At 34.1% G+C, this 25,664-nt stretch overlaps 2 protein-coding genes and 1 long non-coding RNA gene across 3 annotated transcripts in view; 1 reads left to right on the top strand and 2 right to left on the bottom strand.

Annotated features, from left to right (window-relative positions):
- Nucleotides 1-8,211, bottom strand: part of LOC134270506 (uncharacterized) — a 43,203-nt gene extending 34,992 nt beyond the window's left edge. Inside the window, exons 1-4 of the mRNA XM_062752730.1 lie at nucleotides 8,163-8,211; nucleotides 3,186-3,464; nucleotides 1,740-1,862; nucleotides 1,641-1,659 (exon numbers count right to left, since the gene is read on the bottom strand). Coding sequence (XP_062608714.1) covers nucleotides 1,641-1,659; nucleotides 1,740-1,862; nucleotides 3,186-3,464; nucleotides 8,163-8,211 — 470 coding nt within the window. The remainder of the gene's footprint in view (nucleotides 1-1,640; nucleotides 1,660-1,739; nucleotides 1,863-3,185; nucleotides 3,465-8,162) is intronic.
- LOC134270491 (uncharacterized) lies at nucleotides 559-1,436 on the top strand. The gene is made up of 2 exons (XR_009992833.1): nucleotides 559-827; nucleotides 918-1,436. It is a non-coding gene; the product is annotated as an uncharacterized LOC134270491 (long non-coding RNA).
- LOC134270527 (B-cell receptor CD22-like) overlaps nucleotides 3,328-25,664 on the bottom strand; it is a 55,045-nt gene continuing 32,708 nt past the window's right edge. Inside the window, 4 exon segments of the mRNA XM_062752759.1 lie at nucleotides 3,328-3,464; nucleotides 15,820-16,144; nucleotides 17,750-18,025; nucleotides 20,912-21,163. Coding sequence (XP_062608743.1) covers nucleotides 15,873-16,144; nucleotides 17,750-18,025; nucleotides 20,912-21,163 — 800 coding nt within the window. The 3' untranslated portion in view covers nucleotides 3,328-3,464; nucleotides 15,820-15,872.

Below are 25,664 nucleotides of genomic sequence, written 5' to 3'. Positions count from 1 at the left end.
AACAATGTTGGCTGCTTTTCTGCTCTGGTAATGTAATGGCATTGTTTGGCCATCAAAGTGATGAGTCTACGAATTTTGGGATTTGGAACTGTTGTGGCTTTATGAAGATGATGAAAAAAAAAAATGTGTTTGTGTATATGTGTAATTTGTGAATGATATTGACTTGTCAAAATTCGGCCGCTTTGATGGCGGTTGGATTTCATTATGTTTGAAATTCAATTGGCGCAATTTTGACAAGTAACCATTTGCTGAGGGTGATACTGTTATCTCCAGGTCCCCCAGCTATGATATGGTTTGTTTGATATTTGTGAATGCTATGCTGCCAAAATGCTTACCAGTTGTAAGATCGGCGCATAGGTTATGAACATGCCAGTTGCATGTTGCTGATGTTTGAATGAACATGCCAGTTGCATGTTATCTGTGAATGTAATTTGTAATAAAAGCCATGACAGTTCCGCCAATACAGTAAATTTTTGTTGTTCTTTAAATTCTATCAGCTAGAATAATGTGTTTTTCATTAGAAAATTTCAAAGGCTTTGATTATCAACCTTTATTGAATAGTTCTTGTTAGTATTAGGCATTTCGAAATAATCAGATTTATCCCTAAAAGATAAATACAGTTATTGAGAAGGCCGTTTATGGCTTTGTTTTTTGAGATTATAAATAGCTACAAAGTGCAAACCGTTTTCCGGAATTATGCGGTTCTATCGTTACGGTTCTAGGGTCAATAATACTTGAGCTTTGATGCGCATGTGCTTGGTCTTTTCAACTTCCCATCTTGTTCAGTGCAGACGAAATCCCCTCCCTTCCCTCCCTTAAATACTAGGGTTGGTCTGAATACTAGTATTTAAATGTATTTACTATTCAATGAATTCTTTCTGCTCCTTTTTCTGCTGTGTGTTTTCTTTCAATTTCAGAAATCGTCATGACTTGTACATGTACACCTATGAAGAAGGCCATCATGGACTTTGCTGTGAGAATGTGATAATCCTGACTGTTAAGTTACAATTTCAGAAATCGTCGTGGCTTATACACTGTCAGATGAAGAAAGTTATGGACTTCTATTTGCTGTGTGAATGTGATAATCCTGACTGTAGTGTTATGTGACATTTTCAGTAATCGTCGTGGCTTATACGCTGATGAAGAAAGCTATGGACTATGCTTTGTGAATGTGATAATCCTGATCTTTTCGTGTTAGCGCAATTTTGACAAGTAACCATTTGCTGAGGGTGATACTGTTATCTCCAGGTCCCCCAGCTATGATATGGTTTGTTTGATATTTGTGAATGCTATGCTGCCAAAATGCTTACCAGTTGTAAGATCGGCGCATAGGTTATGAACATGCCAGTTGCATGTTGCTGATGTTTGAATGAACATGCCAGTTGCATGTTATCTGTGAATGTAATTTGTAATAAAAGCCATGACAGTTCCGCCAATACAGTAAATTTTTGTTGTTCTTTAAATTCTATCAGCTAGAATAATGTGTTTTTCATTAGAAAATTTCAAAGGCTTTGATTATCAACCTTTATTGAATAGTTCTTGTTAGTATTAGGCATTTCGAAATAATATAAGAAGAATTACTCCTTAAAGCGTATTTTTAGTGTAGAAAACATCTGTTTAAAAAAAGTAAATGTTCTTACCTTGAGTTTGGCATTCTTTCTGAAATTAAAATTATAATAATTCTATAACCCCTTGACAATTGAGAATTAAAATAAATACATAAGAACACACATACTTACCATGACATTTTATCTGATATTTTCTGTTGAGAAATATCAAGACGATAAGTATTATCAATACAACACCCCCCAACGTGCCACCTATTATTCCTCCTATATTTGATTCTTTGATAATGACGACTTCTATGAAAAGAGAATATACATTTTATTAGTGTTTAACGCTTGATACCGTAAGTATAAGTTAAAATACTTGTCATATTCCATAGATTGTACTCCGTGTTTTCGTGATGGAGTCAGGTATTAAATTTACTAACCAGGAATTATCTTATACCCCGTCACTTAAAGACTATGTAACGAATTTACCCCACGATGAAACATTTACGTATTATTTGTTGTTTACCTTAAAATGTGTTTCTCTGCTACATGCTTCATCACGCTTATACTGTGCCTATTATGACATTTGTGTTCGTAAAAAAAATACATACACCGGGTATAGATTTACAACAGACCGGGTTTAAGTAATCCACCTCCACATGACAGACTTCAACCAATCGTAAGTCAGGATTTCACGGACAAATTAACATAGGTTGGGAAACAATATTACCTAGAGCACATCGTATCAAAGTATTATAATTTTATTCAGAAAAAGGTCATACCTTACGGACTTCCAGGCAAAAATTAAGAAATATCGCATTTTGAACTCAAAGAGTAAAGTTGATAAAGGAGATTATGAAACATATGGATATAACAAACACTATTCAAGATCCATTGCCCATAAAACAATAAAAAAATTATAAGAACAGAGCAAACAGGGACCCCCGAAACATCAGAGGTGGGATCAGGTGCCATTGAGGAGTGAGCATTCCCTACCAAGGGTGGACCGGTCACACCCACAATGTTCTTCTTGTCATGATCGGGATATGTCGGAAAAATCCGTCGTCAAGTCAGTGTATAAATAATGGACTTACAATTAGCAAGAAAAATGTCAGTCAGGATTTTACTAAATGATAATATGTATTTTCTGACAAGTTCATTGTATAGACCATAGAACTTTAAACGAGACTGTTGATATACTTGCTTCGTAAAAATAATTACACAAGGGATCTGTCTTAAAATATAAACTATGATTTTTCGAGCTTCAAACAATAATTTAGTAAAAATAAAATTCAGCTAATAATATATTAATAATAAATCATTTACAATTCATTTTAGTTTACTCAGGCCTTTTCGGCCTGATGAATAGGATGTTTCGGAATAGTATAAAGAAACGTTCTTAACCACTTTTTAAAAGCTAATTTTAGATTTGAAAACATTCAAAAATATAAAGTTGTAGTACCAGTATATTACTATAATTCATATTGAAATGTGACTTCTTCGGATTTATTTTACTCACACAACGTAAATCGCTAGTTATCCTTGAGCATTTTTTTTTGTTTCCAAATTATTTGCTCGCCTAGGTTTTTGACTCAGGAACAATAAGTACATGTACCACAATTAACCAAGTACCTTGTGTTTTGCAAGACTCCTCTTCTTCAGACAATGTTTTACCATTTGTGTTGATTGCAATAACTTTGAAGTAGTAGAGAGTACCATCTTTCAAGCCAGTAATTATAGCGTTCGGTTGTCTGAACTTTACACTTAATTGTTGATCGCCATCACTGGTTCTGTATGACACAATGAATGTTTGTTCTGCTCCTCCATCAAAACCTGGTGTCCAGTTTACTATTGCAGTTCCTCGAGAAACTTCACAATTAATGGATATATTGTATGGAGGGTTTGGTTTTCCTTATAAAAGAAGAATGGTTTATACACGTATATTAAGAATCATCTTTATAATAAATCAGTTTATCAATTTAAAAAATCAAATTACTGTAAAATCATTGATTTTCGTTGGCTCAAAATATTTATGATTTGAGGAAAAAAGGAGCGGGGGAGATTGATTTTGTGGTTGAACCCTAGTTATTTTCTCACATTTCATCGGGGGAATAATTCGTGAAGGATAAGGAGATAACGAACAGTATTCAATATCAATGTCGTCGCTCGCGTGGCACAGTGGTTAGAGCGTCTTCTCCAAAGTCGCGAAGTAAGAAGTTACTTAAGTTGTCATTGGTTATCTGCAAGTCTTATTTTGTTAAAACATTCTGATTGTACCACAGGTACTCTGAATGTGACAGAAAAAAGATTCTTGCAAATTGAGTTTCTGATTGACAATATCTATGTTGTTTTTTTAAACCAGGTTTACCAACAACCTATTGGAATTCCAACTGCGTTTATAGTAGACCAAACAATAATATTGTTTTGTGGACTTATGAGCATATATGGAAATATTGAATAGTATTCAAGATCAAAGTCCATAAAACAATACAAAATAGAAGCAGAGCAAACAAGGACCTCCAAAACATCAAAGATGGGATAATGTTCCATGGAGGAATGAGCATTTCCTGCCGACCAGTCACACCTGCCGTATGCTCCTGGTTCAGTGTCCTGATATAAGTGTCGCTCAGAGTCGCTCTAAAAATAGAATTCCAAAGCGGTAGCCTTGCAATTCGGCACTCGTATGATTAGACCTAAAATAGACACAATTTGTGTTTAAAATGAAGTAAAATTGAAACTTTTAAAGTTCCAAGACTGTTAAAGAATTCTGGTTTTATGAATATTTTCGGCAAATTCTTGAAAAATAAGTGTTTAGCCATTCGACGCTGTTGCATCGCGATCGGCATGTGGGCTTTCATGTGCATCTTCTTCTCATAAATTACATAAGAAGAAGGGAAATATATGACTAATTTAATAAGATATTTATTTATAGGCTAAAAAAACCTATTTTTGAGAACAAAGCGACATCAGAAGCGTACCTTAAACTGTTTAATGTTTTAAACATCGAGATCAGCATCCAACTTAATCAGCTGTTTGAACTTGAGAGAACAAATTATGATAAGTAAACTCGCAATCAAAACCGATCTATTCAGACTATTGTAAGTAAGTAAGTAAGACAGTATTTTAACAAGATAAATTAGAATAATTATCGTTTGTTTTGCCGATACGTGTAATGCAAGACACAAATAAGGTTAAATTATGGTCTCGCCACTTGCACCTCCGACGAGTATTACTTCAAACAGAGACGTATAAGAGAGGGACCGCTGACTCTTTCGGGGGACCTCTAGAGTTTTTCTGTTGTTTCAAACATTCTAGTTCCGAATGAAAAATCATCTTCCGATTTTCGCAGCGCCCTCACCGGGAGGCATAGAAACTATAAACAGTATGGCGTTTCATCAAAAGAATGGGTAGTAAACATCGCTTCCACATAAGTTTTTACTTTCTGGCCCAGTGGTTCTTACAAAGAAATTTTTTTCAAGACCACACCCTATTTTTGTCTCTTCTTGATTATCTCCCATTCGGAGGGAACTTGGCATTTCATTTTACTAATATAAACTCCCCTTCACCCAAGGAGGCTAGCTTTGTACTAGGCTTGGTTAAAATTGCATCGGAGGTTCTTGAGAAGAAGTTGAAAATGTGACAAGTTTAGACGGACGGACAAAATGTGATCAGAAAAGCTCTCTTGAGCCTTAAAACTAGGTGTTCAAAAAATACAAAAATATACATTAGATAAGTGTAAGTTAGATTTATTGTCATACATTTAGGCAGTGTACATTTACATGAAGTATGCATCACATTGAAATTTGAAATGTTAATCACACATTTCTTTACTCAGAATTTACAGTCCAAGGAGTGGGAAAATATTTGGAAAGAAATGTAGTGGTGGATCTAGAGGGAGTTGGGGGAAGTCAATATCTTCTAAGAAAGAGCGAGGAGCGCCACATATTTCATATTTGTTGCGTTTTTATTTAAGTAAAACTAAAGCTTACATGTAGTTTAAATTTTAGTTCTGTACTTTTATGTAAAAACTACTTAAACATGAAACTTCCACCAGAGCAGTTCGTTTACAATTTATGTACCAAACTGAGTGCAGAGACGCAGAGGTCTATAGACTGTTTGCTTATACATATAATATAATATTGTACATGCATTATGCATTATGCATGAAGAGAATCGGCAATGTGGCATGCAAGTGTTTCATGTCATGAGGATATTTAAATAGATAACGTTAGATATAAGAAATTTTAAAAACAGGTCACGCAAATTTCATTTTCTAATTACTTTATCAATGGAATAATTAATTGGTTTGCGGCCGATTTTTGACGCTTGCGTCAAAATATGTTTCTTGTTGTGGTTTTAAAGTGCTGAAAAGTCTTTCCCTTTTCTTGTAAACAAAGACTTATATGGATTGTCTCTATGAATGTTAAGGTATTAATATTCTCTGTTATAAATTTAAGATTGAGCAGTTTTCAATCAGTTTTCATCATACAAGTAGTTTTTGGTTAGAATTAAGGTTCTGTTCACATTGGTTCATCATTTGTTCAATGATGATCCATGATAGGTTACATTCAGTAAGATATGTCGATTTACCCAAATGGACCTAAATGGAGACCCAAATGGACTTAATTTATAATAAGTAATAAAATAATTATTTATAGTGATGTTTCATTGTCTTTTGAAAGTGGGGGGGGGGGGGGGGGGGCAACCGACCTTTCAATGAACATTTTCAAATTGTAAAAAGTTATGTCTGGAAAATAGTAGGGGGAGCAAGCCTACGTGCCTGATTTACTCAAAAAGAATATAACTTTGTGAAATTTTCGGATTGGTAAACTTATATATTTTGAAATAATTTGCTTAGATGTAATGAATAATGTACGTTTTTTTGGTACAATAATTTGAATGTGTGTCATAAACATAAAACACATTTAACATAATTTATTTCAATAGCCATTATTCTGAATATTCAACAATATAAATACATTTGTATCTAAATGCAAAATTAAATAATTCTATTTTACATGTATAGATGCATTTTAGTTTTGATAGAAAGTCTACAGAAGTCCAGTCGGGTCACCATTCTGGTAAATCGATGCGCCGTTCAGTAAGATGCAATGTCATTGAAATATTGTTAAGGATGGGATAGACAGTTCATTTTCATTACAGTGATATTAAACTTAGATTTTAAACTGGAGACATCTATCAGTGTCTAGAGTCCATACACAATAATTATATATCATACAAAAAGATACAAAAAGATGAAACCAGATAGTACAGTGAAAAAAGAATCATATTGCATACGCACTACAATGCTAGACAAGCTACTTGTAAGACAACTCTCAGTTAAAGGAACTTGCCCAGTATTTGAAGACAAAATTGCTTAATTTGGTAGATATTTTATGCTGCTACTTAAGCAAAAATTGACATCATATTTTATGGGGGAAAAATCAGAGATTTCTATATATTGGTCACTTGGTAGCTTACATTTTGGAATGACTTAATGCTGTTTAAATGCAGTACATGCATTTGTAAATCTGTTACGAAATGCAGTGTAACTTATGTTCCATATATACTAGAGGGCTGATATTATGACAAATATATTAGATGTTTAATGTACTGTAAAGATCAAGGTCATATATCAAGAGGTTAAGATAATTATAAAAGTGAAAAATAAAATATTGTGATGAAATATCTGAAACTACCAGTTCAATTATCCTTATTTTGACATAATTTATTCTGGGACCCATTGGATTCATTCTGTTGATTTTTTGTAAAAATTGATTATACAATTTCTCATGAGATAACTTTATGTGTAGCATAGTTACTCGTGAATTATTTTCAATTCTGACACTATGTATGTTCTATTTTTCCATAATATCTTATTCAAATTTACCAGTATCACTATAACTTATTGAATTCAAGAACCAGTGTTACAAATGTTGTTTTTATAAACAGCATCATGCAAGTTTTCAAATAATTAATTGATAATGTTGAAAAAAGTTGAATGTCTGATTTCACAATTTTCTTACAGGTGTCTAATAGGCCATATTTCAAGCTATGTGGACAAAATGTGTGTTTGAATTTCTTTCAGATCGTATAAAGAAGAGATTTTGTATCCTAGAGCAAAAGATCAATTTACAAGAAAATTTGAATTTGGGAAAAATTGACCTATCTATTTTTTACCACCTTAAATCAAATTTGAAATCCATTTTAAATTACTATAAAATCCAAATAATTCATTAGTTTGTACACATGTTGTAAGTGTTCAATGACAGATTGACAATTGTTTAAGATATTCGAGAAATTTTAGCCTGACATTCAATTGAATGGCTTGATCAAATAAAATTTCTCTTAAAATACTTTCTTTCCCACTGTACTAACATTTATTATTTTTTTTGCTAAACATTATTCTATAAAAAAGTGAATACAATACAAATATAAGAAAATGAGTATTGCTAGGGCATAATGCTGAGAGTAGGAGAAATTTCTCTCTAATGATCATATGTCCCCTTCGGATTTTTTCCCTTTGAATGGAAGAGGAGAAAAACGATGCAGACCAGACTTGGATTCAAACCGTGCCCCCCAGAATCTCCGGTCAGGCGCCCAAAAAACCAACTGAGCTATCCTGCCACTGGCGATCGAACTGGGCTGACTGCCACATTCCTCCCTTCTTAAAGGTCTTTGGTTTAAACACCCCAGCCCATGCTCATCACTGGCAGGCCTCTCACTTAGCAGTTCCAGGGCATGGCACGTCACCAAATGTAACTAAGCCCTACCTCTTTGCCATACAACACACTATCATTGGATTATCTCTAAACTTGTTGATGTTTGCTGAAATCTATATTTTAACCGTGAATGAAAAGTTGTGTAAGTTTTAGACGCTAATTAGGTAACATCAATAATACCCGCCTTACTGAAAGACCAAGGTTGACTGAGAATTTTACTATCATGACCAAATCTAAAGTTTTTTGTGATGTATAGAACTACAGATTAACAGAAGGACAGACGAATGAGATTTAATGTCCCCCCGCTTTTGCAAAGGCGGGGAAAATAATATACATGTATTTGAAAGGTTTATAGAATAAGAGAACTGTATCAGAACATTTTTTATTACACAAAAAGAACTTTCATAGTTTTAATGATAGGTTGACTTATATATAATAGATGAATAAAAAAGAGATTGATTGATTATATACTGTTTAACGTCCCTCTCCAGAATATTTCACTGATAAAGAGACGTCACCATTGCCGGTGAAGGGCTGCAAATTTAGGCCTATGCTCGGCACTTACGGCCTTTGAGCAGGGAGGGATCTTTATCGTGCCACACCTGCTGTGATACGGGGCCTCGGTTTATACGGTCTCATCCGAAGGACCGCCCCATTTAGTCGCCTTTTACGACAAGCAAGGGAGTAGTGAGGACCTATTCTAACCCGGATCCCCAGAGAAAAAAATACCTTTTTAATTTTCTTCAAAGGCCAAGATAGGCCAGTGTGAGAGGTATGAATAGAATATGAAATACATGTAAAAGATATTTTATTGTTAATAGTTTCATGATAAACTGGGAACAGACAGATACTAAACCAATTATTTTGATGATCCTAGTGATACCATTTTTCTTGCTTTTGGGCAACATTTTAAGTTTTATTTTTCAGTTAATGGATATTCTAAATTGCTGAGTATAGGCAAGGGGGAATGTACAGTCAGGGGGTAGTTCATAGGAAATGGGAATCTAGAGTAAGAGGGTAGTTCAGAGGCAAGGTGGAGTCTATAGGTGTTGGCACGAAAAAGACCCCTCACAGTCAGGGGGTACTTCATAGTCAAGGTAGAGTCTGCAGTCAGGGGTAATTCACAGTCAAGATGGAGTCTATAGTCAGGGGGTAGTTCACAGTCAATGGGTAGATCACAGTCAAGATGGATGTACAGTCAGTGGGTAGTTCACAGTCAAGGGGTAGTTAACGATCGAGGGAAGTGTAAAGTTTTAGGGGTTGTTCATAGTCAAGGTGGAGTCCACAGTCAGGGGTATTCATAGTCAAGGTGGAGTCTACAGTCAGATGTAGTTCACAGTCAAGGTGGAGTCTACGATCAGGGGGTAGTTCATAGGCAAAGGGGGAGTCTACAGTTAGGGGGTTGTTCAGAGGCAAGGTGGAGTCTACAGTCAGGGGTAATTCACAGTCAAGGTGGAGTCTACAGTCAGGGGGTTGTTCATAGGCATGGTGGAGTCTACAGTTTGGGGGAAGTTCATAGTCAAGAAGAAGTCTACAGTCAGGGGTAGTTTACAGTCAAGGTGGAGTCTACAGTCAGGTGGTCGTTCATAGTCAAGGTGGAGTTTACAGCCTGGTGGTAGTTCATAGTCAAAGTGGAATCTACAGTCAGTAGTCGTTCACAGTCAAGGTGGAGTCTACAGTCAGGTGGTAGTTAATAGTTAAGGTGGAGTTAACAGTCAGGGGTAGTTCACAGTCAAGGTGAAGTCTACAGCCAGGTGGTAGTTCATAGTCAAGGTGGAGTCTACAGTCAGGGGTTGTTCACAATCAAGGTGGAGTTTATGATTTATGTTTTATAGGTTAGATATGGTGCTGTGCGTAACATCAAATCCTCTTGCAATTGTAGACTGCTGCACACCTGCTTCACCGGTCGCCCATTTTCCTTCTTATGGTTCTAGTGTGCAACATTCAGATGCAGCATATTTAGAAAGCGTCAATTTTTAGATGAAAACAGATTCAAAATAAAATAACGCAATTTACTGGAATGCATCATATTTATATAAAAGAACTCTTCAGTTCGTACATGTATAGGGAATTGCTATGTAAAATGTCAGCAGAAGTTCAAAAAAAGTGTTAGGGCTGGTACACACGGTAATGTTTGCCTTATAAGTCATGAAACTTAAGTTCTAAGGGCCGGTACACACGGTAAGGCTTGCCTTATAAGTCTAAAACCGTACATTTTGCAGGACGTACGGCTCTCAAGTCTACACGCTAAGGCAAGACTTACAATACTATAAACAGCATTTACATAAATGCCATGCGTTTTTAACTATAAACAGTGCGCATTATTAAACAAAATAATAGATTACTAGCTAGGACTTTGAAATAGTTTTACTGACCAGTGCATCCAAACTTCTTAACAAGGAGGAGGAGGTTAACTGAAGTTTTTGTAGATATTTTCATTATCTTACTCGAATATACTCTGTGTTTTCTTTAATATACCAACGTGTATGGTTTTATGAAAATAGAGTGAACTTTGGGTAAATGGTTTTCATTGGTCAAGAATTAAAAGTCAGCTAAGTCTTGTATTAGGAAATAGAGCAGTGTTCTATTCTTAAGTCAGACTTGTAAGGCTCGAAAAAACGTGTATTCAGGGTGTACACACGGTAAGGCTAGAACTTAAATTTCATGACTACCGTGTGTACCGGCCTTAACCTTACCGTGTGTACACCCTTAATACACGTTTTTGGAGCCTTAAGGCCAGTATACACGATGAGATTTGTTGTATAATACAAGTATTATAATACTTTTGTAAATATAATACTTTCTTGTACTCACGCTTATGTTTTCACCGCCATAATTCTCTCTCTGTCAAAATAATAAATATGGAGGATGAGGCTCTGATAGCAGTGTCTATCATCGTACTTTTCAATGCTTGATATATTCTACAAGTCCTATTTCCCTTCCCATAAAACCACGAGTTTTTCAATGTCTTTACTTGTAAAGTCGTCCATTATTATTTACCATGTGCTTTTTAGTAATGATAAAAATAGGATGTCCCCTAATGCCATTGCATTTCATTGGTTGAAAGTAAAAGGTAAGTTAAGACTTGTATTAGTAAATAGAGCATTGCTTTCTCTATTCATAATAGAGCACTGCAAGACTAAGCTGGCTTTTTTTGACCAATGAAAACCATTTACACAAATTTCAATCTACTAGTACTTTTATAAAACCATACTCGTTTGGTATATTGAACAAAACACAAAGCATATACTCGAGTAAGATAATAAAACTATCTGCAAATACTTCAGTTAACCTTCTCTTCTTTCTTAAGAAGTGTGGATGCAATGGTCGGAAAAAATATTTCAAATTCCTAGCTAGTAATATATTATTCCTTTTATACTGGAACGCAAAAGAAACGCAACAAGCAGTAATCTACAAATGTTTGATTTTTTCATCTTATGATTTTCAAAAATGAATACAGTAAGGCTAAACTCACTTTTCAGAACACCAGAGATTTGAAAATAATGTTAAATGTTTATCTTTTTACTTTACTAAGTAACATATGACTGTTAAAACACCCCCCTCCCAGCCATTCAAGTAAAACGTGCAAGACTGCCCTAAACAACAATTGCAGCTTAATTTCTACGATACAATAAATTCATCAATATCGAGATCTGAGCGAAGGAATTATTCTTTGCCATTTTTAAATGTCCGTTTTTCAGATGATTAGGTCGAATTTTCTCTAACTTAGAGCAGTGTAGCCACCCTTGGACTTTCGGTACAAGGACTGTCCTTAATGCATGTGATACGTGAGACCATGTTGAGGGGTTATATAGTGAATTTTTTCATCAGCAACTCTCCTTCACCTTTTCATTGAAATTTTCCAGCTAGAGCAATGGAAATGCGTACTTAAGCCATTTTCAAGAAGCCTTAGCATCGTTACGGGAAACGAAAGGAGAGTTTATTTTTTGAAATATTGCTGCAGTACTTATGATGAACAGTAAAACTCCATGATATTGCCAAATGTTTTGTTAAACATGCAATTTTTGATTTCTGTTAAGCAGACTCCTCATACTTGACTTCCGGTTATGGTATGAAAATCGTTCGACCGTTAAATTACCGATGTTTACCAAATTGAAGATATCCATAATTATAAGATACAAAATTCTTTACCTTACATAATTATTTTCCCCTAAAGTAGGGTGTTGCGTTTCTTTTGCGTGTCAGTATACATGTAATATAGCAGAATGTTTTTGGCTAAAAACACATGGAATTTATGTAAATGTTGTTTATAATATTGTAAGTCTTGCCTTAGCGTGTGGACATGAGAGCCGTACGTCCTGCGAAACATTATAGAATTATAAAACAAGCCTTACCGTGTGTACCGGCCATAACAGGCGGGCAGAAATGCAAAATGACACAAGGATGTCCAGTCTCAATACTGCTCCTTTTATTTATAGTGGAAACAATGTCCACAAAGATACACAATTCACCAGAATTATAAAGCTTTACTAAAGAACTTGTGCTTAGAGAATAAAAATCCTACAACAGCTGCAGACGATACATCGCTCCTTTTACAAGGTACTAGTATTAAATTTATATCATATGCAATAAAAATAATCGATCAATTTGGAAAGATATCAGGAATGCAACTCGATAAATAAATAAATATTAATGGGACTTTGGAAAAAATTGATATGACAAAGTATCACTAGTTCACCTGTATAATGCGTAGGTATACCGATATATTGGGTACTTCCCACTAATTATTTTTAGAATCGGTAGGAGAAGAAAGTAGTGCAGAAAAAATTACACGGTCCTTAATTTGCAGACTCGCATAAAGAAATTGTGCAGATGTACTAACTGAGCCTCACACTTGTTGATAAGGAGTACCTTTCCTACCAAAAAACTTGGCAAATATGTAATTTATTAAGAAAATCAGCTGAATTATTTTGTGTATTATTATCAAACGCCAGTGACAAGTCTGAAATTCCCCTACTTTCACTTTCATTTAATGTTAGAGGTTCCTGCAGACAGACGCATTTTGCCGGAAAACGAATCTGAAATGCCACCTCGAGATATATTAAATTGTACCTAAATCATCCTTATCAACTGAAACCGGCGTGAAATTTTACTGTATAATTGTTTTTGAGAAGATTAATGAGTCAGGTCTGAGAAAATAAGAAACTGCCATTTTGAAGAGCGACACTTATCACTGACGCTTGTAAGTATTTCAAAATTATTTTCTACGATTTTTTCCTCTAGAATTATGAAATTATGTCTAAATCATTTTATCAACTGAAACCGGCGTGCAATTTTACTGTATAATTGTTTTAGAGAAGATCAATAAGTCAGGCCTGAGAAAATAAGAAACTGCCATTTTGAAGAGCGACACATCACTGATGCTCGTAACTAATTCAAAATAATTATTTTCTACGATCTTTATCCCTCTAGAATAATTGAATTATATCCAATTTATTTATTTCAACTGAAACCAGTGTCTTTCACTGTATAATTACGGCGGGGTTCACACCTATTAAGAATGAACTGAGGGACTGTAGCATGTTTTTTTCTCCTTTTGTAAATACAAGTATCCGTTCAATTTACCGATTAAATGTGTAGCCGTTTATTCTCTGTAATATAGAAGTTTAAAAGATCATTTAATAATTCTATACGAAGTAAAAAAAAAACAATAAAAGTTTTTAAATTTTATTTGTCTTTTAAGGTTAAAATAAATAAAGAAAACATAAGAATCTATGACCTCGGATACTATTACCGTGGAATTAAAATCAGTTGAACACCGCTTTGATTTGAAGCGACTAAAATCCCCAGGCATGCGCAGAAGCCAGTGATTTGAGTCGCTTTTTTTCTCTATATATTCTATTAAGAGCGACACTGAGCACTAGCGACAGAATTCACGGTTACACCGGTCAATTTACTGTAGTGTTCCTCTCACTGGCGCATGCGCGCGCCGTTTGACTAATTTTTTGGCGTCATTACCTATGCCCAATAAAGCCAGGGTTTGAAAGATAAACACTCTGATGAATTCCATGCAAAGGAGAAATAAAGCCCTGGCAGATGCGCGGGAGAGACTTTGAAGATAAAGCGAGTTTTTGATTTTCACTTTTGGGGGGTATCTTGATATGAGCTTCAATAACTCATGAATTATTAGACAAAATCAAATGGGATTTTGGTTATATCTTTTTGAAAGATGATTTTAAAAGTTAGATAGGAAAACTGAAAAGAATTAAAAGAAAAATAAATTAAATTCACCTCAAACGTTTACCCTGCGTTTCTTTTTCCTTTCAGTATATTAACTTCAAATCTAGATCTGTGTCTATGCACAATTAAATCCAGGTTCTTTTAAAATACAATTTATATAATGAACATTATAAACGAAGACAATTAATGTTATCATCTGCTTTGTCAATAGGGACCAATACAAATTGTTCATGCAGTATATCTTACTCTTTTCTTTTTTTACTTCGATCTGGATTATTGGTTTTCATGTTGCCCCTCAAACTTTTAATACGCAATTTTAATATGCATCTGATACATTTAATTCACTCTGAAAAAGTATCAAAGTCTTCATGTTTGTGTCTGGCCCATTGCCTGGCATTATCTTCAACAGGATCCATAATATTTATGAAATTCTGATGCCAGTTGCAGGATCAGGGTTCCCTATATTTTGGATCTTTTAAAATAAGCTATCTAAAGTCCTCATTTTTGACAATATTTACGTCAGACCTGTAATAACGTGTCCAGTAGGGCTATTGTTATAAGGTGAAGAAGAATATGAACACGAAGGAGGATTTTGTTTCAGATACTCGATATCCAGGCCATGTAAAGTGTTTTTTGTAATCAAAAAGTTTGGAAGCAATAGTGAATGTATATTTGTAGGAAATGCAAGGTAAAGTTTTAACTTGAAATATGGTGGAATACAAGAATGGGCCCTTTCGTGATAAATAATAGTTTAAATTAACCGTGTCATGACTTACCTGCTTTTTCTACACTAAAACGTGGAGGTTAAAACGCCTATGATTTGCAATATCCACAATTACAGTTCTGAGCCTAGATTGGTGTCGAGGAATCAAAAAGGGCGTTCCTTTTCCTTTTCAAGAAGACGACTTAAAAGTTTCAAAGGGACAGAGTAAAATTTGGTGCGAGTATATATATGATGTAGACCGAACTGTTGATTTACACTAGGTGGTAAACTAGTAATTAATCAAGAGACATTGTGTATTAAAGATTTATTGTAAAACCGATGTCCATGGCTTCGCTTATGTCTCTGTGTATGGTTAAATTACACAGAAAAATAAGGCAGAGATGTATCAGACCTACTGGCATCTTTTATTTTATTGCTCACTGGGATATATCGGGTGGACTGTTAATTGAAAATACGTCGTTGATATATCTAAATGGTGAGTTGAAGGCAACAGCAAGTGCACACTTTCTTTTCATTATGAAAATATAGATTGATATATCTTTATAACGACCTTTTTTGGCTTTTTGTGCAAGTTTTAAATTTATATAAATGGATCAAGTACTGTAATATGTAAACTTACTCTCTGGAATGACATGGTAAGTGATGATGGAAATTTGAGAGGGTTTTGCAGTGTTAGTCGCTGTGACTGCATGTGTAGTATCCAAACTCTTCTTGGTTTAGCGTCTCTTTGGTTAAAACTGTCTGGACTGTTGAAACATTCAAAGTTACTGAAGATATCTGGAATTCACTAGACAGTGTTTTATTTACATCAGTTAAACTTTTTCTAAATTTCCATGATAACACCGGGGGAGGGTACGCTATGAACGTGGCTGATATATTGAGTCCTTCATTTGTCTTTATTCCGGTATTGATATTTGACTGTCCATCAAAGGGTCTTGGTCTACCTAAATGAAATAGAAATGATAAGCAACTTTATATATCACTAATTCATGTACGTTTGCTCTTAATAAACACTGTTAAAATGCAGAGAGAGAGAGAGAGAGAGAGAGAGAGAGAGAGAGAGAGAGAGAGAGAGAATAACATGGAGAGGAAGACAAAGATATTTGTAATACATAAAATAGAATAAAGAAAAATAAAGTGATCTTTATTCTTTTAGGGATCAAATAATATTTATCTCTATGCTGAGACCAATGCAAATCATGGTGATCTTTTGTTCATATTATTTACATGTTTTATGAAAAAATTCAAGAGCTGGCGGACCCAGCTAGGGACAGTGCAAATCTTAATGAAACAGATAGGTTTTTAGGCATTTATTTATTAGGGTGAGATTAGATGAAAATCTACATGTAGATGGCAAATCTTTGTTTTTCGTCTATGAAACTATATGAATAAAAACTATCTCTCAAAATAAATTATCCGCTACTAAGTCATGCGATATGTATGGAATTACCAAACTAAGCTACGTAATATATATTTTTATAAGTAAAAAAAGCTGACGATTGAAAAGTTTAAGTCATCATAAAGCTTTGTTGTCATGATAATGTCTTTTTTCAAGTAAGTATCCAAATATGAAACAGATGTGCCAGACTCTGTGGTGTCTTTTATTTCAAACTCTCTGCGATGAATCGAGTGAATTTGTGAATGGAAGTAACCATTTGGTAATTGATTATATGTCGCTGATAATATTATATAAACCATTACCGATGTGAAGCATAGTATAGATAAAGGTTGAGCCCTCCAATGCCAAAGTGTTTTCCTATTAAGAATTACACTGTAATCGACCCAGCAAATAGAAAAGATGGTCTGCTAATTACGGATCACAAAAGGTACCAATCGGCTGGTTGGATGATTTTGTCTCCAAGACATTGTCAAAAAGAAACTATTGCATTGTTTAATATCAACTTTGCAAATCTTTTGTAAAATCAGAATTTGTTTTACGAAATGTTGCAAATGACAATTACAAGATAAGTAAAATGTGTCCCATTTTTTTGAAAAAAAAGTAGCTCTCCATTTTGTTAAAAAGTAAGGACTAGTAAGAGATGCAGACTAGAGAAGAGTATCCCTCAATATGGTAGTGTCAATGTTTTGCTACGGGAATCCTGAAATATAATATGTGTCAGACCAAAAAGTAGAAAAGAGGGTGGACATTGGCACTTTGTAATATTCTATGAAAGTCTCTTTTTTATTCAGTGGTATAAGAGGAGTTGTCGATAAGAGATGGATTCCCAAAAGCGTAACAAATGGATGGACGGATTAATGGACGGAAAGCCGGACGGACGGCAGACTATACACCCTCCCACTTCTCAAGCGTCTGTATTGGTGTACAGCACATGCAAATAACGGCGTCTCCAAATGAATGGAAAATTTGCTAGATATAAGTATATAAGATATTTTAGCAATATTCCATCTTCGTCAAAGATATACAATGGGCATATTTTTTATTATCTTTATCTTTCTGTTCAAAATCTGGTATTCCGATTAAAGAAATGATTGAATTTCAAAAACATGACACATGTCTAGAGGAATCTGACAAATATAAGAAGACTTACAGAAGATGAATATTCGTTGTACAGCTGAAGAAGTAGATCCATAGGAGTTTTTACTGTTACAGGTATAACTTGCAGCGTGATAACACTTAGCAGACGACTCGCTGTATGTCAGGGATTCTAAAGGTCCACCTGATGCCTTTACTTCTCCTGTATCTATGTTCAGAATGTTTATGTCAGAAAAAGGATAGCTGTCAACTTCACAAGTGATATTGAATGGTGAGGATTCTTCATAAATCTTGTTACCACTGGCTTGGAATACCTCTGTTGTTGGAGGATCTACAAATTTATTTTGTTAGGGTCAAATATCCAAGATCAATGATTTACATCTGTAAGTATGGAACGCCGTCACTGCCTTATAACAGAACACAACAGTTGCATTGCGTCAACCTTCCATTACATTATGTCAACACTTTATGACATTTACTCACACTACTATTGCATTGTGTCAACCTTACATTACATTATGTCAACTCTTTATGACATTAACCCACAATGCTATTGCATTATGTCAACCTTCCATTACATTATGTCAACTCTTTATGACATTAACCCACAATGCTATTGCATTATGTCAACCTTCCATTATATTATGTCAACTCTTTATGACATTAGTCCACACTACTATTGCATTGTGTCAACCTTTCATTACATTATGTCAACTCTTTATGACAATTACACACACTACTATTGCGTTATGTCAACTTTCAATTACATTATGTTTAGTCTTTATGGCATTAACTCGCACTTTAATTACATTGCGCCAATCTTCCACTGCATTATATCAGCTCTTTATGACATCAAGTCAAAACAATTTTACGTGGTGTAAAAATGTTTTTATATATTTTCAACTCATTATTACATTATGTGCACTCTCTACTATTTGGTCTAAGTAGTTCATTACATGATGTGAATTTATCTTTAACTCAATATGAAGTCGCTATAATACGATGTCAGAATTTCATTACATGATCTGAAAAAATTGTCACATGTGGTCAATTCTTTTACTACTTTATGCCTTCAATATGCTACATGACGACGTGAATCAATTTCATGATGTGAATTTTCCCTTACTTTTTGACAAATCGTTATTACATTATGTCATTGTGTCTTTACAGTTTGTCAAAAATGCTAAGCCTCTTGTCAGCATACATGTATCTTAGGCTATCATCTCATATCAGATGTGGAAAGCTCATGTCATACTGTGCGCACTCTTCTACATTATGTCGATTCACTATTACGTTATGCGAACACGGGTATCCTCGGCCTTTATATGAGCATAACGTATTTTCCGCATTCCGAAAGCACTAAAAATGGCGGGAGAGAAAACTGTCATAAAATAAATTCTCAGCGATTAAATCATATAAAAACTTTAAGCGAAAAATGATTAACAACCTTGAAATGTGCAAAGCCTTAACACTGCGACTGTGAATTAAAGTCACGCGTCGAAATTCAATGGCGTTTACTTTTATCTGATAATTAAATAAATCAAATATGAGTCGTGCAGCATTTTTTTTCTTTTGAATTGCTTTTTTTTTTTAATAAAAATCTTAAACTTCTGATCTTACTCAGAACACTGTCATAAGTTTTTTTTTATCAGTCTTTAACTCTCCCTTTTTAAAGTGTAAACACATCGATCGAATAACACGCGTGCACTGGCGGCTTGGGGAAGGGGGGGGGGGTCAGAAATCCCGCCCTACCATCTTTAGTCACCAAAATATACATAAAATTAATAAATTTATTAGTTTTACATTGTAGGACATTGCATTACTTTCACATTAAGTTTAGCTGAATTATATTGAAAATTTTTTTCTATTAAACTATAAAGCCTGCCGGAGAGTTTTTCTGCTTTCCCCCTTTGGTCACCAACTCTATACCGTCCCCCTTCTTTTTTCAAGATACCCATATGCGCCACAAATATGTGCCCATGCATGCTTATTAAGGCATATTCAACTGATTTAGATGAGGGACTGGTAGATTTTTATAACAGAATTCTGGTCTTGGAATGGTTGAAAAAATTACAGTAACTAATTCCGTGACATAGCATTTATTTGAAAGAGGATGTCAGCCAGAAAAAAAAAATTATTTACCCGAAAAAACTTGACAAGCCAAAAAAATTTGTCCAAGCCCGAAAATCCTATTTCGGAGAGGGGGGTCCGACTTTGATTAGTCATATATTTTTTTCAGTTATACTACATTACCCCTAGTGGACTATACTTCAACAATAAGTGGGGGTGGGGGCTGTACTTTCAATGAACATTACATTTTCTAAAATAAGGTTATGTCTGGGAAAAGAGGGGGGCTGATATTATGTGTCTATAATTATTTGTCCTACTCAATCCCCCCCCCCCCCCCCTCTTACCAGTCATTAAAATACAGTCGTCAACATTCATTATTATACTAGATATACAGCTTTCAGATAATGTAAATGTATTTTCACATCAGGTAATGAACTTTTGGAATCAACATGATAAAGAGTTAACACAATATAAAGATATTTTTTAAATCACATAAGAGTTGACATAACGTAATTATATATCCACATCACGGAATGGAGTTTTGACATAATGTAATAAAGTGTTGATATAATATAAAGATATGTTCACATTATGTTATACACTTTTTATACCACGTAATAAAGCACTGACATAAAGGTAAGATGTGTTCTCCTCACATCATGATGCTCTCGCCGTAATATAAAGATAAATCCATATCACGTAATAATGCTTTGACATAATAGACATATACACTCTCAAAAAGGAATGGACTTTTGACTTCATGTAATGATAAGTTTAATTATAAAACACAATTTACTTGACGTGATGCAATTTTGACCTCACATATTAAAATAATGAAATAATATAAAGAAACATTCATTTCACGTAATAAAGTTTTAACACAATGTAAACATATTTTCACTTCACATAATGAACTTCCGACTTCAAGTTATAAAGTGCTGATATAATGGAAGAATGTGTTTACTTCATGTAATGCAGCATTGACATGATGTAAAGATATTTTTACATCACCCCATAAAAAATTGACATAACGTAAAGATATGTTCACATCACGTTATGATAGATTGACATAATGAATGCATAGTTTTATGCTATAAGGCAGTGATGGCGTTCCATATGTAAGCTACAAAGAAATCTTTATACATACAGTTGATATAAACACTGATGGTTCTTGAAGTTGACCTGATGGTGTTGCTAGCTGTACATGTGTAATCCCCCCTCATTGTCCGCTTCAGTACTTTTACGTCTAGAACTCCCGATTTCACAGTCGTCACACCTGTCCACAGGTATGTACAGTTAGGGTTACAGACAGCGGAACAATAAACTGGAGTCACTGTTTGGTTTTCTGTTTTATTGATGATTATGATGTCTGGGGAAAATATTACTGATGCCGGGCCATCTGAATATATATTATGTATATTTTTCTTTATAAATATTGAAATCCTTTTTCACAATTGTACATATCAGAGTGTTTACTTAATGTTATTGGACAGTAGGATCACCTATCTAGGTATCCATATCTACTGCAAAATAAATATGTCAATCAATTTCTGGTGTCACTCAATCTATAGATTAATTGATTAACAAGAGTTCAAAGACGAGAAAAATTTGAAGCCCGTACTTATTTTCTACCTCTGTTTAATCGATATTATAACTTTATACAGATACACTTCCTGATAAATATATAAACAGAAACGGGAAAGTAAATAGGGGGACCAGATGTCACCTTATATTGTACATCATTAGAGGGATCATAGGTCACCGTACATTTTAATTAAGGAATGAATTTAATAGCTACCCATTTTATACGGTATAAACTGGGTTGGGGCAGTTTACGCTTTATAAACCGCGAAGCTGTTTATAAAAAAGCGTAAACTGTTCCAACCCAGTTTATACCGTATAAAATGGGTAGCTATTAAATTCATTGCTTATAATTTAATTTTCATTCATTTGATGTAAGAAAAAAGATTATTGTTCTAACAAAATGACTTCAGTTTGTAGAAAATTTGAATGTAACGTCAGGCGGATTGATACGTTTTTGACACAAGTCATTGTGACGTAGGCAACCCATTTTATTCAATATAAAATAATTTGTTATCCAATCAAATACAGCGTTACAACCAGAATTAAATTATATACATTTTAAAATAATAGGGGACCATAGGTAACCTTTTATTGCACATCATTAGGGGCCTGAGGTCACCATGCATATATTATACATCAATAAGGAGACCAGAGGACACTTATATTGTACATCAATAAGGAGACCAGAGGACACTTATATTGTACATCAATAAGGAGACCAGAGGACACTTATATTGTACATCAGTAGGGGGACCAGAGGACTCCTTATATTTACACCAGTAGAGGAGGGGGGGCAGAGGTCATCTTACATTGTACTGTACATCAATGGGGGACCTCTGATCACCTTATTTCGTACATCAGTAGGGGGACCAGAGGTAACCTTATATTGTACGTCATTAGGGGGACCAGAGGGCACCTTATTTTGTACATCATAAGGTGAACCAGAAGAAATCTTATATTGTACATCAGTAGGGGGACCAGAGGTCACAATAATAATAATAACTAGAATTTTGTTGCCATGGCAACAAATAAGTCTTCCGTTCTTCTAAATCTGTAAGAATTTGCTTTTTTCTCTGCAAAAAACATAGATATCATATGTACTCTGAAAGAAAAAAAAATGCAAAAAGGTCTTTCAGTACTTAAGGTACTTTGATTTTCATGACCAATCTTGTTCTTATGCATTTTGGTACTCATAAGAGCTACACGTGTATCATACACAAACCAACGGACGAACGAACACCGTACTCATAAACTTCACTGTGTTTATGTTCTGGCACAATTGTGATGGTGTTATAAAAATGTCATGAACTATGTTAGTACCACATTAAACGTAAAGTCGTTGATTTTTACAGTAATACTATCGAGATTTGTCAGCAGAAAGATTATTCAACTACAGGAATTATTCAGCAATCGATTAATTGATTATATGTTGTTTAATGTCCCTCTCGAGAATTTTTCACATGGAGAAGCCTCCACTCGCCGGTGGAGACTGCAAAATGTTGTCCTATAATTTGGATCTAATCGCCATTGAGCAGTGAGGAATCTTTTTGAGTCAGTACCATCTGACACACGGGACCTCGATTTAAACGATCTCATCTGACGGACCGGTCTCCACGTCCCACAACTGAAGTCCATAATACAGATATATGATGCTCTAGCCATGTTTTTATTTTATTTTTCATTTCTCAAATTTGTTGCATCAGATTTTCGTAAAGATCATACTTAATAAAAATCATTTCGAACAACTTTATTGCAATGCATACAGCGTCCGGTGATTTTGATTGACAGGTCAATACATGTGCACTTAGTGTAATACTTCTTAAGCAGAAAAAATATACAGAGAGTGACTATGACGAACTATGAAATCAGAAAATATTTAATAAAGAATGAGTACAACTGATATAGAACTGATTTTTTGTCTATGAAAATGGATAGGATAATCAGGATTAAAAGGGAAAATCTCTCTCTCTCTCTCTCTCTCTCTCTCTCTCTCTCTCTCTCTCTCAGACATGTAAATTTCAGTATCTTGCATAATGAAAAATCTACTATTATAGAATATGAATTCTGTATACATGCTAATGGTAATTATAACCAAATGTTCCAGATTTAATTGTATAACGAATTTATAATTCAAAGGCCTATAGTTGCAATAATGTCTCCGAATAAAATCAAGAGGGGGGGGGGGCTTCAAAAGAATTACATACTCGGTAATTTTATGTTTTATGAATTAAAAGGAAAATACTTAAGGTTGCATTTACATACATATAATTATATAGCATTGCATAAAATTGTGTTCATTCGTATACTTTATCTAACATATCAACAGACATTTGCAGATGTTTTTGTATCATGTTTTAGCGTAGCATTATTTCACACAGAAACGCGTAACTTTCACATAATGTTAACCCTTTGAGTACTAGTATTTCACAAAAATCCAAGAATCGCTTTTTCTCATCTTTAATAACTTCTCGGGTATATAAAAGTATAGATCATGTATAATAAATAACACCAAGACTTTTAATCAATGAAATATACGTGATAAAACCAAATCCAATATATAGATTGATTTTCTTTCTTCTAAGTTGCAGATATCAATTTATTTCTAAAGACTTTACACCTTCTCTTCTATCTCTCAGTTCCCTTTTGAGTACGTATAATATTTTAGAATCGAAAATAAAACTCGGATTCCGGGATAATTTCGCATTCAAATTAGAGAATGAATTTAAGAATATTTTTTTTAATATAATCATAACAGACATTACAGATTTACACTACGCTGACAACTTTAAACTATGCATATACTGAAAGCAGTAACCAACGTAATCTTTCATGCAGAAGTGGATATGGAAACTCAAAGTCTAATTATTTTTTTTATGTGAAAAGTGTGGATATAGACGTCTGCGTCGTCATGGATACTACCTCCGCCTTTATCTCGAAAGTTCTATTCCCACTTACAAGTCAGAGTTATCTATCTTTGCTCATTGTCACTACGTAAATAGAGAAAATGAATTTATTGACGGAGCCTTAAATCTCCAAAATGCAGAATCCGATTGAATAAATAATATGTTTAGTATTTTTGTAGAATAATTTGTATATACATCGCTGTAATGTATACTGCGTACAATATTATTTTCTTCAAAGTGCTTAGTTGACACAGAACGGATATTTTTTCTTAGATATAAATTTGTAAATCAAAAACTTTCAATATACAGACTAACACTACACAGCCAAATTTAAACTAATATGCATATAGTGAATTAAGTAACATGCAAAAGAGAGAATATTGAATGTGTAAATATGTTGATCTGGAGAGCGTATATATGTCTCTAACGTCATCAATACTATTTCCGTCTTATCTCGAAAGTTCTATTCTCATTCACAGGTCAGAGTTATCTTTCTTTGCCCACCTTATACACACTACGTAAATAGAGAAACTTTCGGTACCGAAAATATACAAAATGCGGAATTTGATTTAAAAACAAATTATATATTTAGTATTTGTAGAAAAATGTCTGTTTTACATAAGAATGTCTTGAAAAAATATCTAAAAACAAAAAAATCAAAAATTGACCAAAAACAATTTCACTTCCGGTTCGGACAGGAAGTACTGGAAACACACGAAAACAACTTCAAAACAAATAGAATATCATGATCTAATACTCCTGTAAATTTCATGTCTTTACCTCAAACCGTTTCCGAGAAAACTGCCGGACAAAAGTCCATTTAAAAATTCGAAAATCGGCCATAGCTTCGGACCGGAAGTGAATTTTTCGAAAAACGGAATTTTATATAAACTTCATATATCAACCTACTTACATGAGAAAAATTGTGAAAATCTATCCAGCCATCTCTGAGTAATCGCGCTCACAAAATTTGGGAGGAATAATAATAATAATAATAATAATAATAATAAAAAGAAACAATACAAACACTATAAGTCTTCCGTTGTGAACGGAAGACTTAATAATAATGATACTTCGTTTAAAGCACTAGTCTTCCTCGGGGCCCTCTATACATGGATAGTGCAATTCTGAATACAACAGTGCAACGATACGAAAAAATACAAGTATATTACATACGCGACACATTTGAAAGAAAGAGAGTATATATTATCAAAACATCGAAACAAGTTACAAATTTTAAAAAGAGATGTTGCGTCCATTGATGATTATTTTTCTACATTTTTAAGAAAGGATTGTACAGTTGAGAAAAACGTACATTTACACGTAATTTGTTACATAAATGAACGCCTGAATATTGAAAAGAATTTTTAACATATTTGTTCGATATTTTGATAGACTAAGGTAATAATTAGA

This window comes from Saccostrea cucullata, unplaced genomic scaffold (assembly GCF_032062105.1).
Source record: "Saccostrea cucullata isolate Sc308-1 unplaced genomic scaffold, CSIRO_AGI_Scuc_v1 ctg2591, whole genome shotgun sequence".
In the NCBI taxonomy this organism is placed as follows: Eukaryota; Metazoa; Mollusca; class Bivalvia; order Ostreida; family Ostreidae; genus Saccostrea; species Saccostrea cuccullata.
Note: the sequence above shows the minus strand (reverse complement) of the source record. Positions and strands in the feature narration are given on the sequence as shown.